Genomic DNA, 17371 nt, shown 5'->3' with positions numbered 1-17371 from the left:
TAATATGTGTATATACATATATATTTATGTGTTAATATGTGTATATACATATATATTTATGTGTTAATATGTGTATATACATATATATTTATGTGTTAATATGTGTATATACATATATATTTATGTGTTAATATGCTTATATACATATATATTTATGTGTTAATATGTGTATATACATATATATTTATGTGTTAATATGCGTATATACATATATATTTATGTGTTAATATGTGTATATACATATATATTTATGTGTTAATAGATGTATATACATATATATTTATGTGTTAATATGTGTATATACATATATATTTATGTGTTAATATGTGTATATACATATATATTTATGTGTTAATATGCGTATATACATATATATTTATGTGTTAATATGTGTATATACATATATATTTATGTGTTAATAGGTGTATATACATATATATTTATGTGTTAATATGTGTATATACATATATATTTATGTGTTAATATGCGTATATACATATATATTTATGTGTTAATATGTGTATATACATATATATTTATGTGTTAATAGGTGTATATACATATATATTTATGTGTTAATATGTGTATATACATATATATTTATGTGTTAATATGTGTATATACATATATATTTATGTGTTAATAGGTGTATATACATATATATTTATGTGTTAATAGGTGTATATACATATATATTTATGTGTTAATATGTGTATATACATATATATTTATGTGTTAATATGTGTATATACATATATATTTATGTGTTAATATATGTATATACATATATATTTATGTGTTAATATGTGTATATACATATATTTTTATGTGTTAATAGGTGTATATACATATATATTTATGTGTTAATAGGTGTATATACATATATATTTATGTGTTACTATGTGTATATACACATATTAATACATAAATATAAATATGTATATTGTCATGTATATTTAAATTTGCTGCCCATCACTACGTGACTTACCTCCTTTGTTGTGCTAGTTTTCACCCCGTGTCTGATGGCATGAGAACGGGGCTCCCTTTGGAGCCTATGGAAGCGCACACTATTGAGCGCATAGCTTCCTAGCAATGTGAACAGGAGGTCACGTTCGCATTGTGCCGCACTTCAAATACAAGTGCACAATTGCATGCGCTGGTATTACGAGTGGAGCGAAAATATTGCGCTCACATAAGCGCAACTTTGCTCTTCACTTGTTATCTGGCCCTTAACCGGGTTCTGTTTTTTATCACGTTTGACATTAAAGGGACATTAAAGTCAAAATGAAACTTGGATTGGCGAGATCATTACATTTTAAGCAATATTACTATTTAATTATATTATCAATTTGCTTAGTTCTTTTGGTATCCTTTGTTAAAGGATAATCCTAAATAAGCTCAAAAACATGCACATGTCTCTAGCCATCTAGCAACAGTATTTGCAACATTGTTTATTGCAATGTTATACAAACTTTACTGCCATAGACTGCTAAAGGCATGCTCCTGCTCCTAAGCTCCTATTAGTCTATCTAGGTTTACTCTTCAACAAATTATACCATTAGAACAAATGTGATAATAGAGATAAATTGGAAACTTTTTTTAAAACTACCTGGATCAGGAAAGTTTAATTTTGACTGTAATATCCCTTTAATTGATGACAATCACAAAATTAAACATTCATATTTTAGAGAGGGCCTGTCATTTTTTATCATTCCAATTTACTTCAAATTTTCATTCTCTTTGTATTCATTGATGAAGAGCATACCTTGGTAATATATGTGCATATGTTTCAGACAAAATGTTGTCACAAAGAAAACACAAAACATTTTTTTGCTTTGCCAAGGAGCAGCTGGGAATAAGCTTAAACTTAAATAAAGATTTAGGGCCCATCTACTAAGAGCTATGCGGACAAGTTTCTCATTTTGGGAACCTAACCGCACAGCTTCACATCAAACAAGCTAGTGTGTAATGATACATCTGGGCAGCGGATGTACAGGGTCCACTGCCTGGATGTACCATTACACACTCGCTTGAGTGTGTAATGCTGCTTTCTTCACATTTATATACAGTCAGTATATATATATATATATATATATATATATATATATATATATATACAGGGCTTTTTTGTGGTGGTACTCACCAGAAACCGAGTACCCCCACCTCTGTCAACTCATAACAGGTTATATTTGTAATCAACATTTAAATGCTCTAGTTTTCATAAGCGGGGGCTGCAAAATACTTCAAACATTGTAATTAATGTTGTCGCTTTGCTATTCTCAAAGTTACTAAGCAGAATTTATCAATCAATAAGTAATGAGTACCGCACCTTTATTTTGAGTAGCGGCACCTTTTCTTTCACAAAAAACACTGTATCTGGCATACTTATTAGTAGACACAGGAATCAATCAACTGACAAGGACATTGCTGGGTTCATTCTTGAATAGATAATTGGCAGAGAAATCTTTACGGTACCAGTTTTATAAAGTGTTACAGTTTTAATTACTATGTTTCAGGTTTGCTAATGATTCTGGTTTGTTGTTATATGCATCATGTATAATCAAAAAAATGATTATAGAAATGTATTTTTTAACTTTATCTGAATCATAAAACTATATATATTAATTGTCTTGTCCCTTTAAGACACTTTTCTCTTAAAGACATTATACAAAATGCAGACCAAACAATGTGGTTCCTTAGAAAAATAAAAGTTTATTGCTTTTAATGAATATTTTAATGAATATTTAAAAATATTTGCCTACATTACGAGTTTTGGGCTAAACATGGTGCGAGACTAATGCCAAAAAATTTGCATTATTTCACTCTCCATAGCACTGCCATTACGAGTAACTGAAAAGCCTCCTTGTGTTGTGCGTTAAGCTCCATACCACACAAAGTCCAAGGGCTGATTTGACATGCTCGTGCACGCTTTCCCCATAGACATTAATGGGGAGAGAGAGTTAGGAACAAACACCTGAAGTGCGGAATGAAAAATCTCTGTAACGCAACCCCAATGATGTCTATGGGGAAAAAAAGTTATGTTTAAACCTAACATCCTAACATAAACCCCAAGTGTAAACACCCCAATCCGCCTCCCCTGACATTGCCGACACCTAAATAAAATAATTAACCCCTAAACCACTGCTCCCCGACATCAACACCACTAAATAAAATGATTAACCCTTAAACCTCCGGCCTCCCATATCGCCGCTACAAAATAAACCTATTAACCCCTAAACCTCTAGCCCCCCACATCACCGCCACTAAATAAACCTATTAACCCCTAAACTGCCAGCCCCCACATTGCAAAACACTAAATTAAACTATTAACCCCTAAACCTAACACACCCCTAACTTTAAATTAAAATTACAATATAACAATCTTAACCTGTGAAATAAAATAAATCCTAAGTTTAAACTATAAATTAACCTAACAAAACTATTCTAATGAAATAAAAACAAACTACAAATTAAAAAATCTAATTTACAAATTTAAAAAAACTAAAACTACGAAAAAAATCTAAATCTAAAATTACAAAAAATAATAAACACTAAATTACGAAAAATAAAAAACACTAAGCTTACAAAAATAATAAACAAAATTATCAAAAATAAAAACAATTATACCTTATCTAATAGCCTTTTAAAAATAAAAAAGACCTCCCAAAATAAAAACACCCCCTAACCTACAATAAACTACCAATAGCCCTTAAAAGGGCCTTTTGTAGGGAATTGCCCTAAGTTAAAGAGCTCTTTTCCCTGTAAAAAAATACAAAGTCCCCCCAACAGTAAAACCCACCTCTCAACCAACCCCCCAAAATAAAAAACCTAACTCTAAAAAATCTTAAACTACACATTGCCCCTAAAGGGGCATTTGTATGGGCATTGCCCTTAAAAGGGCATTCGTATGGGCATTGCCCTTAAAAAGGCATTCAGCTCTTTTAAAAGTGCCCATCCCTAATCTAAAAAAAACACTAAAAAAAATAAAAAAATAAATTAATAATCTAAAAAAACTCATTAACCCCATTAAATCTACTCACGGTTCCTGAAGTCTAGACATCCATCTTCATCCAGGCGACGAGAAGTCTTCATCCAGGCGGCGACACCTTCATCCATCTCTGGGACATCTTCTATCTTCATCCCGGCGGTGCGGAGCGGAGCTATTCTGGAAGCCGATCCCAGCCTGCACGGTCACCGCCGTACACTGAAGTTGAACGCAAGGTAACCCTTTCAAAATGCCGCCGGGATGAAGATAGAAGATGTCCCTGAGATGGATGAAGGTGTTGCCACCTGGATGAAGACTTCTCGCCACCTGGATGAAGATGGATGTCCGGACTTCAGAAACCGTGAGTAGATTTTATGGGGTTAGTGTTAGTTCATTTTTTTTGGGGGGGTGGGTTTATTTTTAGATTAGAAATGGGCACTTGTAAAAAAAGCTGAATGCCCTTTTAAGGGCAGTTTAAAAGCGCTGAATACCCTTTGAAGGGCAATGCACATACAAATGCTCATTTAGGGGCAATGGGTAGTTTAGGATGTTTTAGAGTTAGGTTTTTTTATTTTGGGGGTTGGTTGAGTGGTGAGTTTTACTGTTGGGGGGACTTTGTATTGTATTGTTTAATTTAGGGCAATGCCCTACAAAAGGCCCTTTTAAGGGCTATTGGTACTTTATTGTAGGTTAGGGGGTATTTTTATTTTGGGGGGCTTTTTTATTTTTATAGGGCTATTATATTAGGTGTAATTGTTTTTATTTTTGATAATTTCATTTTATTTGTATTGTATTGTTTAATTTAGGGCAATGCCCTACAAAAGGCCCTTTTAAGGGCTATTGGTACTTTATTGTAGGTTAGGGGGTATTTTTATTTTGGGGGGCTTTTTATTTTTATAGGGCTATTATATTAGGTGTAATTGTTTTTATTTTTGATAATTTCATTTTATTTGAAGCTTAGTGTTTTTTATTTTTCGTAATTTAGTGTATTGTTTTTTTGTAATTTTAGATTTTTTTATTTTTTTCGTAGTGTTAGGTTTTTTAAATTTGTAGTTTTTTTATTTTATTAGAATAGTTATGTTAGGTTAATTTATAGTTTGAATTTAGGATTTTTTTTATTTCACAGATAAGTTTTAATTTATTTTAAGATAGTTATATTGTAATTTTAATTTAAAGTTAGGGGTGTGTTAGGTTTAGGGGTTAATAATTTTAATTTAGTAGTTACGATGTGGGGGGATGGAGGCTTAGGGGTTAATACTTTATAATAGTACTAGTCCTACAGCCTGTGTACATGAGCCATTTTTTGCAGTACACCCCACCCCTTGCTCTGTCCCCCCCTCTATTTTTCTCTCTCTCTTCCCCCTCTCTTTTGCTCTCTCTCTCCCCTCTCTTTTGCTCTCTTTCTCCCCTCTCTTTTGCTCTCTCATCCCTCTTGTTTGCTCTATATCTCTGCTCTCTCCCTCCCTCTCTTTTGCTCTCTCTCTCCCCCTCTCTTTTTCACTCTCTCTCCCCCTCTTTTTTGCTCTCTCTCTCCCCTCTCTTTTGCTCTCTCTCTCTCCCCTCCCTTGCTCTCTCTCTCTCTCTCCCCTATCTTTCGCTCTCTCAACCCTCTCTTGCTCTCTCTCTTCCCCCTCTATTTTGCACTCTCTCCCCCTCTCTTTTGCACTCTCTCTCCCACCTCTCTTTTACTCTCTCTCTACCCCTCTCTTTTGCTCTCTCTCCCCATTTCTTTTGCTCTCTCTCTCTCTCCCCCTTCTGTTTTGCGCTCTCCCCCCTCTATTTTGCTCCCTCTCTCACATTTTTTTGCTCTCTCTCCCCCTTCTCTTTTGCTCTCTCTCCCCCTCTCTTTTGCTCTTTCTCCCCCTCTCTTTTGCTCTCTCTTCTCCTCTCTTTTGATCTCTCTTCCCCTCTCTTTTGCTCTCTCCCCCTCTCTTTTGTGCTCTCTCTCCTCTCTTTTGCTCTCTCTCTCCCCCTCTCTTTTGCACTCTCTCTCTCACCTTCTCTTTTGCCCGCTCTCTCTCTCACCCTCTCTTTTGCTTGCTCTCTCTTTCCCTTTTGCTCTCTCTCCCCCCTCTCTTTTTGTCTCTCTCTCCCCCTCTCTTTTGCTTTCTCCCCCCTCTCTTTTGGTCTCTCTCCCCCCTCTATTTTGCTCTCTCTCTCCCCCTATCTTGTGCACTCTCTCCCCTCTATTTTGCTCTCTCCCTCCCCTGTATTTTTCTCTTTATCACCCCTCTTTTTTGCTCTCTCTCACCCTTCTCTTTTACTCTCTCTCACCCCTCTCATTTGCTCTCTCTCATCCCTCTCTTTTGCTCTCTCTCTCCCCCTATCTTTTGCACTCTCTCCCCTCTCTTTTGCTCTCTCCCTCCCCTGTATTTTGCTCTCTGTCACCCCTCTTTTTTGCTCTCTCTCACCATTCTCTTTTACTCTCTCTCACCCCTCTCTTTTGCTCTCTTTCATCCCACTCTTTTGCTCCCTCTCACCCCTCTCTTTTACTCTCTCTCACCCCTCTCTTTTGCTCTCTCTCATCCCTCTCTTTTGCTCTATATCTCCGCTCTTGTGCTGCTCTCTCTCTCATGCAGACACTCAGACAGCTACGGCAGCTCCTGCCCGGCTCGCCCCGCCCCATCACAATTAGACTTCACCCCTTCACACCCAGCTCTGCCCCTTTAACAATGTGGCTCCACCCCTTCACGGATTAGGTGCCAGCAGCCAGCCCAGGTCAGTTTGCTGAAGGCCAGGTGTGTTTGTCCTCATGAAGTCTCTACTGTCCATGACAGCTTCGGACAAACACACTTGGCCTTTTATATTATAGGATTGGCGATGTGAGGGGGCAGTGGTTTAGGGGTTTATAGGTTTATTTAGGTGTCAGCGATGTCAAGGAGTGACGGATTAGGGGTTAATAACTTTTATTAGTGTCAGCAATGTTGGGGAGTGGCGGTTTAGGGGTTACTATATTTAAATAGTGTTGGCGATGTGGGTGGGTAGCATATTAGGGGTAAATAACTTAATTTAATAGTCACAGTGTGGGTGGGTGGCAGATTAGGGATTCATAAATTTAATATAGTGTTTGCGATGTGGGAGGGCAGCGGTTTAGGGGTTAATAGGTAGTTTATGGGTGTTAGTGTACTTTGTAACAGTTTAGTTATGAGTTTTGTGAAACATTTTTGTTTCGCAAAATCCATAACTACTGGTCTCAGATGATCCCGTCAGTATAGGCTGTAACGCAAGCATTTTAGCCAGACCGCACAACATATGCTATGAAAATCCCACACAAAAATGTAATTTTTTGAGTGTGGAATAGATGTTGCATTACAGGGTAAAATGCTTGCGGTATAGCTATACCGACACGACTTGTAATATGCTTTCCAGGCCATTCCAGTGTAATAGCCAATTTTTCAGCGTTAAAAGCCATAACGCACCGTAACGCAAAACTCGTAATCTAGGTGATTATTAGCAATCAGGAAACTGAGCAATTGCTAAAAATCTATAATATAAAATATGAAATCGATTAGATTTAGACCTGAAGATTTATTTTACTTTGCATACTGTAATATCCTAAATTTAAATATTTATTATTTGTTTTATAAATAAAAATAAATTAATTAATCTATTAAAACTAACAGATTTATATTTACTATAATTAATTGGCATGTAATCAACAGATGGTATTTATAACTTTTAGTTTAAACTTAAATAAGATATGCAGCACTTAGAATTAAATAATTGTTCTAAAATGTATTATGAATGAATATACAACTAATTGCTATTATAATAATAATAATTATTATTATTATTATTATGTTCAGTATTCTGTTATATATACATTAAAATAATTTATAGTTTTAAGAGCATAACTATAACTTATATATATATATATATATATATATATATATATATATATACTTAGTATATTGATAATTTACTTTTCGACAATAAAAGTTAAAATTCAGACTCGATACTAAATCAAAATAAGTCTCTGTAAATTAGTAAAGATAAATTATTTTAATAAATATTTTGCGTTAGATTACTAAGCTCTGAGAATGTGGTAATCATTATAGCATAAATCGTGATTGAAAACCCGACAAGCGCAAACACCCACGATAAACCCCTTATAACTCACACGTAACTGTTAGAGCTCGACTCATCTGGCCCTTTGTGTTTTATTTAGCAGTTTTGGTAACTTCAATGCAAATGCAGCCAGCACACACTTATCATAATAATAAAAATGATTAGGGCAAGAGTCGCTACTGTTGTATTACACTGTGTTCATTATATGTACTGCAAAATTCTTATGCACTGTCCTTTGGTTCCCTCTGGATTTCACTGGTCTTTTAATCTTCATTTGCTGGTCTGTTCTACTTATTGTAACTCTGGATCAGCTTTGAGCACAATGATACACTAGAGAACTTAAAAAGCTGAACAAGCAGAAAGTTCAGCAGCTAGATCTGGCAAACAACTTTTTTTTTTAACTTTGCATAAAGATTAACATTACAGAAAATTGTATGATCAAAAAACAAATATAATATTTGCATTTAATTGATTTTTATGTGAATAAAACAGTGTTTACTTGTTTGTTAGATAAGATGTGATAATATTTAGCACTGTTTATATTTACTTTTTACATTAGAATTTTGAGGCTAGTATTTTATATTATTTGCTGATATATATATATATATATATATCTATCTATATCTATATATATATATATATATATATATATATATATATATATATATATATATATATATATATATATATATATGTGCATATGCCTCATGCATTTAAACACCTTGCACACAAGAGCATATATTGTGCCCGCAATTATTCATTTTTCATCATCACTAACAAACACACACCACTGCTGGATCTCTGAGCAGATGCTATGTTTGAATGAGGATACTTGAGACATATGTACATATGCTCTATACATAGTAAAATCACTAAAACAGTGATAACTGGTACTAGAAGCATATTTGCAAATACATGTAGTACAGCTCAGTTTTAAATTTCATATATCTTTAACTTTTAGTGTACTGCTATGTATTCTTGCAACAAGCACACATAACTTCTCTAAATTTGTTAACACCCTGCTCTGAAAGTATTGGACAGCTACAGTTTCATACATGTAGATAATATATTGTAGACAATACACAAATACAAATATGCATTGTAATAACAAATACCTGTACATATTCACACAAATGTGCGAAAAAGCACACACACAAAGACACACTCACAAACACATAGACACACACATAGACAGACACACAGAGACACACACACACATAGACACAGACATATAGTAGATAACAGCTTCAGCCATATTATAGGCAGAATTTAACAATAATTGGTGAGAGCCTTTTTTATGATTTACACTGCATAGGAATATAAGAATAAAAGACTAATACAGCAAGAAATGTGACTTTTGACAATTATAAGAAAGAAAAAGCATAAGATAATTGCCAAAATAATCACAAAAGCAGACATGTTACCTGGCTATGACAAAGAGCACACAACTGACACCCAAGTAAGCCAGCAGAATATACATCCAGATATCAGGGGAAAGAGGATTCAGGAAGGAAAAGACGCCTGGGTTTGTACCATTGGGCTTTCGGTACAAAATACTTATTCCAAGAGTCATAAACGGTTTGGAAAAGTCGATGACCTGTTCTCGTACATAGGTAATAGCCAGCGGTGCAACTGCAAGGTCAGCTTTCTGTTGACAGAAACATAAAAAGAAGAAGAATAACCTATAAGTTCAAGGCAGGAAAAGGCAATCAAAGAAAAGAGAAGTCAAGATTTTCACATGGTAAGTATTTTAAACAAGTGAAAATGAAGTGCTAATCTTATTTTCCATAAGTGAAATAATTACCTTTAACACTTCTACAACTGTTACAAACTACAGTAGGAAAGTAATTCAGCTTAATTATTACAGAAGAATGTAAGCAAACACATAAGTTAAATAATGTTGTTAGGATACTAAAATAAAATGCAGCATCATAATCACAGAAAAGTTAACCAAATAAACATATGTAAAAAAGTATTGTTCAGGATACTGAAATTTAATAAATTTACTTGTAAAATGTTTTGTTACATCACAGCATGTAAAGTCAAGTAACAATATTTTTTCTTTCCTATTCCTTTTTTAAATCATGCAGTATGTTATGTCTTTAAAAGAAAAATTTGAATGAAGTGTACTTTACAATTATAAACAGTTAAAGGGAAAATTTCAAGTCAAGGGCAAAATTATTAGCAAAATTGTGTGTTAATATTGCTCAAGTGCAATCAGTAGAGTTTTTCTTTTTGGGCTCATATTACAAGTCCAAAAAACTTACAGTGTAGGAAGTGCTAACATCTGCATGTTGGATAGTGAACATGTGCTAAATCTCTCACATTATAGATGACTATGGGGTGGTGCAATACAATTTAAGATGTGTATCACACGATCACTAAGCCCAGGGTGAGCTATTTAGAGCAGTTCTTAATGTAGGTCTATGCTATACTATTATTATGTTTTACTCTAGGTCTTAAAAAGCACAACTTTAATAGAGGTATTTTGATTGTGCTCAAGTGCAACATTTAAAGGGACAGTAAACACTAGAGATGTGCTTTTGTTTAGTTACAAATATAAATTTGGAAAGAAAATCAAAAATGTTTGTTTCATTTTATCAAAACAAATATACAAATAAATGCACCAAACAAATTTAAAGAAAACGAAAAAATACTGATGAAATTCGCCAGTGTTCATTTGTTTCCTTTAAATTTTTTTAGGGGTTAATACTTACCTTCAGCACACTGGAGAGCTGTGCTTACCTGGTCCTCTTTTTCATAGAGCCACAACCTCACTAACTGGAGGCTTAGCGTGGCGGCTCCCAGGGCCTGCATTAAAGGAGAAGATCCTTTAGTGCAGGCCCTGGGAGCAAATAACATGAAGCCTCCTATAGTGCCTCAGAATATGCAGCCTATAGTGCCTCCAAATAGTACAGCCAATGAATATTCATTACATACATTTTGGCAGCTGCACAAGTCTAGTAAACACCTTGTAATTACAAGATATTTATTTTGTTTTGTAATAGAATAACACAATCCGCCTAGTATTAATGTTATTAAAATAAATTAACATCCTTTTAACTGCAATTTCTTTCAATAACCAAACTCCACCCACCATTTGGAGAAGCCAATCTGGGCTTTAGTCTGCAGACAACAAGGCTAGTCACAATCAGAAAGTTAGTACATTGTTTTTAAGTTGTTATCAGTTAGAGTCAATTAGGGACAGGTATGTAGCAGAGTTATCCTTAAGAAGTCTGTAGGGTGCATTTTAAGTTCTAAGAATTAGAAATTGCTCAATTTCCAGAGCTAAATTACATGAAAATGGGAGCAAAATAAACACTGAAAATATATTGCAAAGTTTCATTATGCATAACTAAACATTTTATATAAAAATCTCAAGTTGTTTACTGTCCCTTAAACCCAAAATGAGCAAGCTAATAATGCTCCTTGCTCTATCCATTAAAAGTAAAGGTAATGCCAAGAAAGGTTTGGTGCTGTTAAGATGCTTTGTTTAAAATATTTAACCAACCCCGATTCTGTGGTTTTCTTTGCTCAAGGTCACCCAAAAGATAATGCACCAAGCTCTATCAATTGAACTCCATTTGCAATCTAGCCCAAACAGTTTAATTATAGGTAGAAAATCTTTTCGATGTACTTTTAATACTTATTTGGCACACTTTTCTGTATTTTAACTTTAAAAATATACAGGTTTTAACCAAACCAAATTATTTAAAAAAGATAGGAAAAAGTTTTGATTTGGAAATTCTAAATTTTAAGCCCTATATTTAAAAGCTGGGAAAACTAAAAGGACCATTAGCCCTTTCACATTGACTGCTGCATCCTGTACTTTGGCCATCATGAGGACTTTCAGGGTTGTAGGAGCAGTGAGGCATGCAGAATTAGCGCAGTGATAAAACCCATGTTCCTACTGCACTAGAATCCAAAGTACAAATTATATTGGCCGACACAATTTGATTAAACTGAGCATTTCAACAATGCATAAAATATTTAATTACTGAAACTTAAGCATTAGTTTGTGTATTATTGTGTAAATATAAATATATATTTATATTTAGCTATTAAATAGAGATCAGAAAGGAATATGGGCTCCATTTATCTATAGCCGGGCGGACAAGGTTTGCTATCATAAACCTTGTTTGTCCATTCTAACGGCGAGCATTGCAGAAACCACCACTTGCGCAATGCCGCCACCTGCTCTTGACTGGCCAATCGCACGCAAGTGGTGGATGTCAATAACCCCCCAATCAGGTCTGATCAGGATGATTGAAATTCACAACACTTTAGGTGTTTGAGAGGTTAAATAGCAGCTCTCACAGCTTGATAAATGGAGCCCTAGATGTCTTTTTGTTTAAATATCAGATTAATACATTATTATGAACTAAGTTAAATCTGTCTTAACCCACCTTAAGAGAAGAGAACAGGCTACCCCTTTTTCTTTCCTTAAAGGGCCATAATACCCAAATGTTTAAACACTTGAAAGTGATGCAGCATAGCTGTAAAAAGCTGATTAGAAAATATCACTTGAACATCTCTATGTAAAAAAGAAAGATATTTTACCTCAAAAGTTCCTCAGTAGCCACCTCCCATTGTAAAGGATTTCTAAGCAGCATTTTAGTGTGTTTGTCCTGGGACATCTGAAGGGACTAGCATCGTGCACTCTCATATTATTTCACCAATCAGGTAAAGGAAGCTTACTATGAAATCTCATGAGAGTTAAGTCAAATCTCATGAGATCACAGTAAGAGTTCATGACCTCAGCACTGCTGATGCTGATTGGCTGCTGTTCATTTCTTCATTTTTTTTTATTTTTTTACCTGCAGCTGGGAGCAGCTGAGTATAACTTTTTACACAGAACTTACTCTGCTGAGCTGAGGAGATTGTGAGGTAAAATATCTTCCTTTTTTACATAGAGATGCTCAGGTGATATTTTCCTGTCAGCTTTTTACAGTTATACTGCATCAGTTTCAAGTGATTTAGCATATGAGTATTATGTCCCTTTAACTGCACATCTGCAAACAAAGGTTCATGCTATATATGTGTATTAGTTTGTGATTGCTTAACAAGGGTCCTTTTGTTCTGGGGGACAGGGAAGTTAGTGAAAATATATATTTTTTTTTATAAAACATGTTCAAAATAAAGCTAGATGATTCATTACAAATGCTCTCCGCATTCAGCATTGCACCAGCAGCTCTTGTGAACTGCTGGTGCAACGCCGCCCCCTGCAGATTTGCAGCCAATCTGCCGCCAGCAGGGGGTGTCAATAAACCCGATCTTACTCAATCGGGTTGAATTGTGGCGATGTCTGTCCGCCTGCTCAGAGCAGGCGGACAGGTTATGGAGCAGCGGTCTTTAAAGCTTGATAAATGGACCCCTAAGTGTGCCTTATGTATTTATGAATTTTCATCATTGGGATTAAGACAAATCGATCTACAACAGATGTATTTAGGGAAATCTTATTGATCCTGCAACAGATGTATTTAGTGAAATCCATGATAAAAATAACTTACAGTTTTGCCAGCAGTAAAAAGTTTATGATACATAACAAATGTACATTAAAGAGACATTACATACATTACATAGTGGCTGTCTCCCCTGTGTGGCACTCAAACCATGATCATCCCTCCCAAATTCCAAATACAAATATTGTCATTTAGACTGGTCAAAATAACAAAGAAGATACAGGGGCATATTTATCAATCTCTGTATGGAGCTTGATGACCTTGATGACCTTTTGACCTAAAGACCGCTGCTCCATAACCTGTCCGCCTGCTCTGAGGCGGCAGGCAGATATCGCCAGAAATCAACCCGATCGAATACGATCGGGTTGATTGACACCCCATGCTAGCGGCCGCAAATCTGCGGGGGGCTGCATTGCTCCAGCAGTTCACACAAACTGCTAGTGCAATGATAAATGCTGTTGGTATTTATCGATGTGCATTTAAATCACAGCTTTCATGCATTTTGGCATGCTCTCCACCAGTCTTTCACATTGCTGTTGGGTGACTATATGCCACTTCTTTTGCAAAAATGCAAGCTGTTTGGCTTTGTTTGATGGTTCCAGAGGTTTTCAATGGGGTTCAGGACTGGAGATTGGCCTGGTCATGACAGGGTATTGATCTGGTGATCCTCCATCCACACTTTGATTGACCTGGCTGTGTGGCATGGGGCACTATTCTATTGGAAAAAAAAAAATTCTCAGAGTTTGGGGAACATTATCAGAGCAGAAGGAAGCAAGTTTTCTTCCAGGATAATCTAGTACATGGATTGATTTATACGTCCATCAAAAGATAAATCTGACCAGGTTTTGGACAAAGTTGAAAAGAAGAGAAGATGACCTTGAATCAAGCAGATGTATCTCTGTGATGGACACTTGAATCAAGCCTTGTACAAAGTTATTCTTGAAGAAAACTTTCTTCTTTGTGCTCCGGAAATGTTCCCCAACTCTGAGGATTGTTTTTCCAGCAGGACAATGCCCCATGTCACACAGCCAGGTCAATCAAGGTGCGGATGGAGGACCACCAGATCAATACCCTGTTTTAACCAGCCCAATCTCCAGAACAATGCTATTTAGCAAGTTTTTCACGCTCACTCACAAGAACCTGAAACTCTGGGGTTCTGATCTGAAGCTGCTATCACAGCTTGGTAAATTGAACCCTTTATATTAATGTCAGCAACATATAGATTTGTCATGCACTTAGGGCTAGATTACAAGTTGAGCGCACTCTTCCATGCATTCAAGTCTAGGCAAAATTACTTTATGGGTGCATATGTAATTTTACTCATATTACAAGTTGTAAGTAAATGCAAATCGCATTGTTGTAATTGCAGTGTGAGCTTTGTTTAGCGCTGCTTCTGAAAATTTGGTGTTAACCAAAGAGCAAACATAAAAAGTTGCACAAAACACATAAAAAATGCATTGGACAGTGCAGTAAAACTCATATTAACACTGACTGATAACAAAAATAAATACATTTTATTACATTAAAAAGTTATAAGGGGTCAAATTTATGACATGTCAGGTATAAGACAAAAATGTCCTGAAAGTGCTTTTACATAGAGATCCATTTGGACACATTTATTAATATTTTTATCTCTTAAAATATATAAGTATACAAATATATAAATATATATTTATGTATTGATATGTGTGTATATGTATGAATATACATATATAAGTACATAAATATATATATTCGTATACATATATATTTATGTATTATTATGGTTGGAGTTACACGAGTGGTTGTGTTTCTGTTGGCATGAAAACGAGGATCAATTGAACTCTATGGGGCCGGTTCGCGGTTGCACTTTGTGTGCACCAATGTGATCGTGAAGTCTTGAAAAAAGAAAGCCATGTGATTTGTGAACAATTCACAAGTAACTTTATACTTAAATAAATAGAGAATAGTGAGATTAAATCTTGTTTTCTACAGCAGTTTTATTTTTAAAAAAAACCATAATATAATTTCATTAATTTCATTTTATAATTTTTGTGAGTTATTACCCAGTGCATATGAAGATGAAAAAAAAATAACAATTATATTTAGGCTCAATGGGCAGCATTTAATCAACAGGAGGATAGCCAAGGTTCTTACAAGCACATGGTAAGAAATGACTGAGTTGTGTCTGCTGCCCTCTTCTATTATTGCACAAGCAACTTTTTAAGCAGAGCCATTTCCTGCTCAATCATGTGAGAGCAGTGCCTGTCAATCACCCTGGATGACCAATGCTTTTTAAAGGGATACAGTGTCTCTCATTGTTGCAATATAAAACACATTAAAGGGACACTCAGGTTAAATTTAATTTTCATGATTCAGATACAGCATGTAATTTTAAACAACTTTCCAATTTACTTCCATTAAAAAAAATATTTACAATTTTTGAGTCACCAGATCCTACTGAGCATGTGCAAGAATCCACAGACTATACATATATGCATTTTTGATTGGCTGGAAATATACATAACTTTGAAATTTGTTATAAAAAAAACTACTACTCATTTGAAGTTCAGACTAAGTGCTATTGCATTGTCTTGTTATCTTGCATGTGTTGATTATGCAAATCTAATGTGTTGACTGGTCCTTTAAGCAAGGGGACATTTCAATATGTATTTCACTATCATTTTAAAAGGATTTATCTTTTCTTTTTTTATTTATTTATTTATTTATTTAAACTTAAAGAGCCAGGTATTCAAAGTCCTGATGTTAGCTCGCTTTGGTCTTTCATTTGCGCACTAACTTTTTACTTTCAACTTGTAATACGGGACAAAGTAATTTAGCGCTCCCCTTTTAATCTGGCCCAATATGTGCAGGTTCCATTACTTCCTGTCACACCCCGATAAGGAGGTTGGGTGTCTCTATAGGAAGGCATATATAGCTTGATGTCATCAATTAGCCGCCTGGATGAAGACTTCTGCCCGTCCGGATGGATGAAGATAGAAGATGCCGTCTGGATGAAGACTTCTGCCCATCTGGAGGACCTCTTCTTCCCGGCTTGGATGAAGACATCTGTCCGTCTGGAGGACCACTAATCATAGTGTAGTGTTAGGTGTAATTGTAACTTAGGTTAGGTTTTAGTTTACAGGTAAATTTGACTTTATTTTAACTAGGTAGTTATTAAATAGTTAATAAATATTTAATAACTATTGTACCTAGTTAAAATAAATACAAAGTTGCCTGTAAAATAAACCCTAAGCTAGCTACAATGTAACTATTAGTTATATTGTAGCTAGCTTAGGGTTTATTTTATAGGTAAGTATTTAGTTTTAAATAGGAATAATTTAGTTAATTGTAGTAATTTTATTTAGATTTATTTAAATTATATTTAAGTTTTTATTTAAATTATTTATTTACTATTCAGTGAATGCTAGAGAAATAAAAAGTCAATTGGCCATGCTCAGAAGAGGCAGAATACAACTTAAGTTCTCATCTTGTCTACTCCCTTATATAGCTATATGCAGTGGTTTCATTGAGGATTTTCAAGAAAACAAGTTGTTTGCTGTTTCTCAACACAATCTATCTTTTCTTTTTTCTTTAATTTAACATATATTCACCTAGATTACGAGTTTTGCGGTAACAGGGGTGCGGTGCTAACGAGCAGTTTTCCCTCACTGCTCACCTACAGACAACCTTGGTATTACAGGTTTTTAGAAACCCTTGCGTTAGCCGCAGTAAAGTGAGCGAAGAGCAAAATTTAGCTCCACATCTCACCTCAATACCAGCGCTACTTACGGTAGCGGTGAGTTGGCTAAACGCGCTCGTGCACGATTTCCCCATAGGAATTAATGGGGGAGAGCCAGCTGAAAAAAAACCTAAC

At 35.0% G+C, this 17371-nt stretch overlaps 1 protein-coding gene across 1 annotated transcript in view; it reads right to left on the bottom strand.

Annotated features, from left to right (window-relative positions):
* The window catches only part of GRIK2 (glutamate ionotropic receptor kainate type subunit 2), a 1179562-nt gene that overhangs the window by 357042 nt on the left and 805149 nt on the right, over positions 1-17371 (bottom strand). Inside the window, exon 11 of the mRNA XM_053710578.1 lies at positions 9478-9701. Within this exon, the coding sequence (XP_053566553.1) occupies positions 9478-9701 (224 nt within the window). The remainder of the gene's footprint in view (positions 1-9477; positions 9702-17371) is intronic.

Source organism: Bombina bombina, chromosome 4 (genome assembly GCF_027579735.1).
Source record: "Bombina bombina isolate aBomBom1 chromosome 4, aBomBom1.pri, whole genome shotgun sequence".
Classification (NCBI taxonomy): domain Eukaryota; kingdom Metazoa; phylum Chordata; class Amphibia; order Anura; family Bombinatoridae; genus Bombina; species Bombina bombina.
The sequence above is the reverse complement of the archived record's forward strand: the minus strand, read 5'-3'. Positions and strand labels throughout refer to the sequence as shown.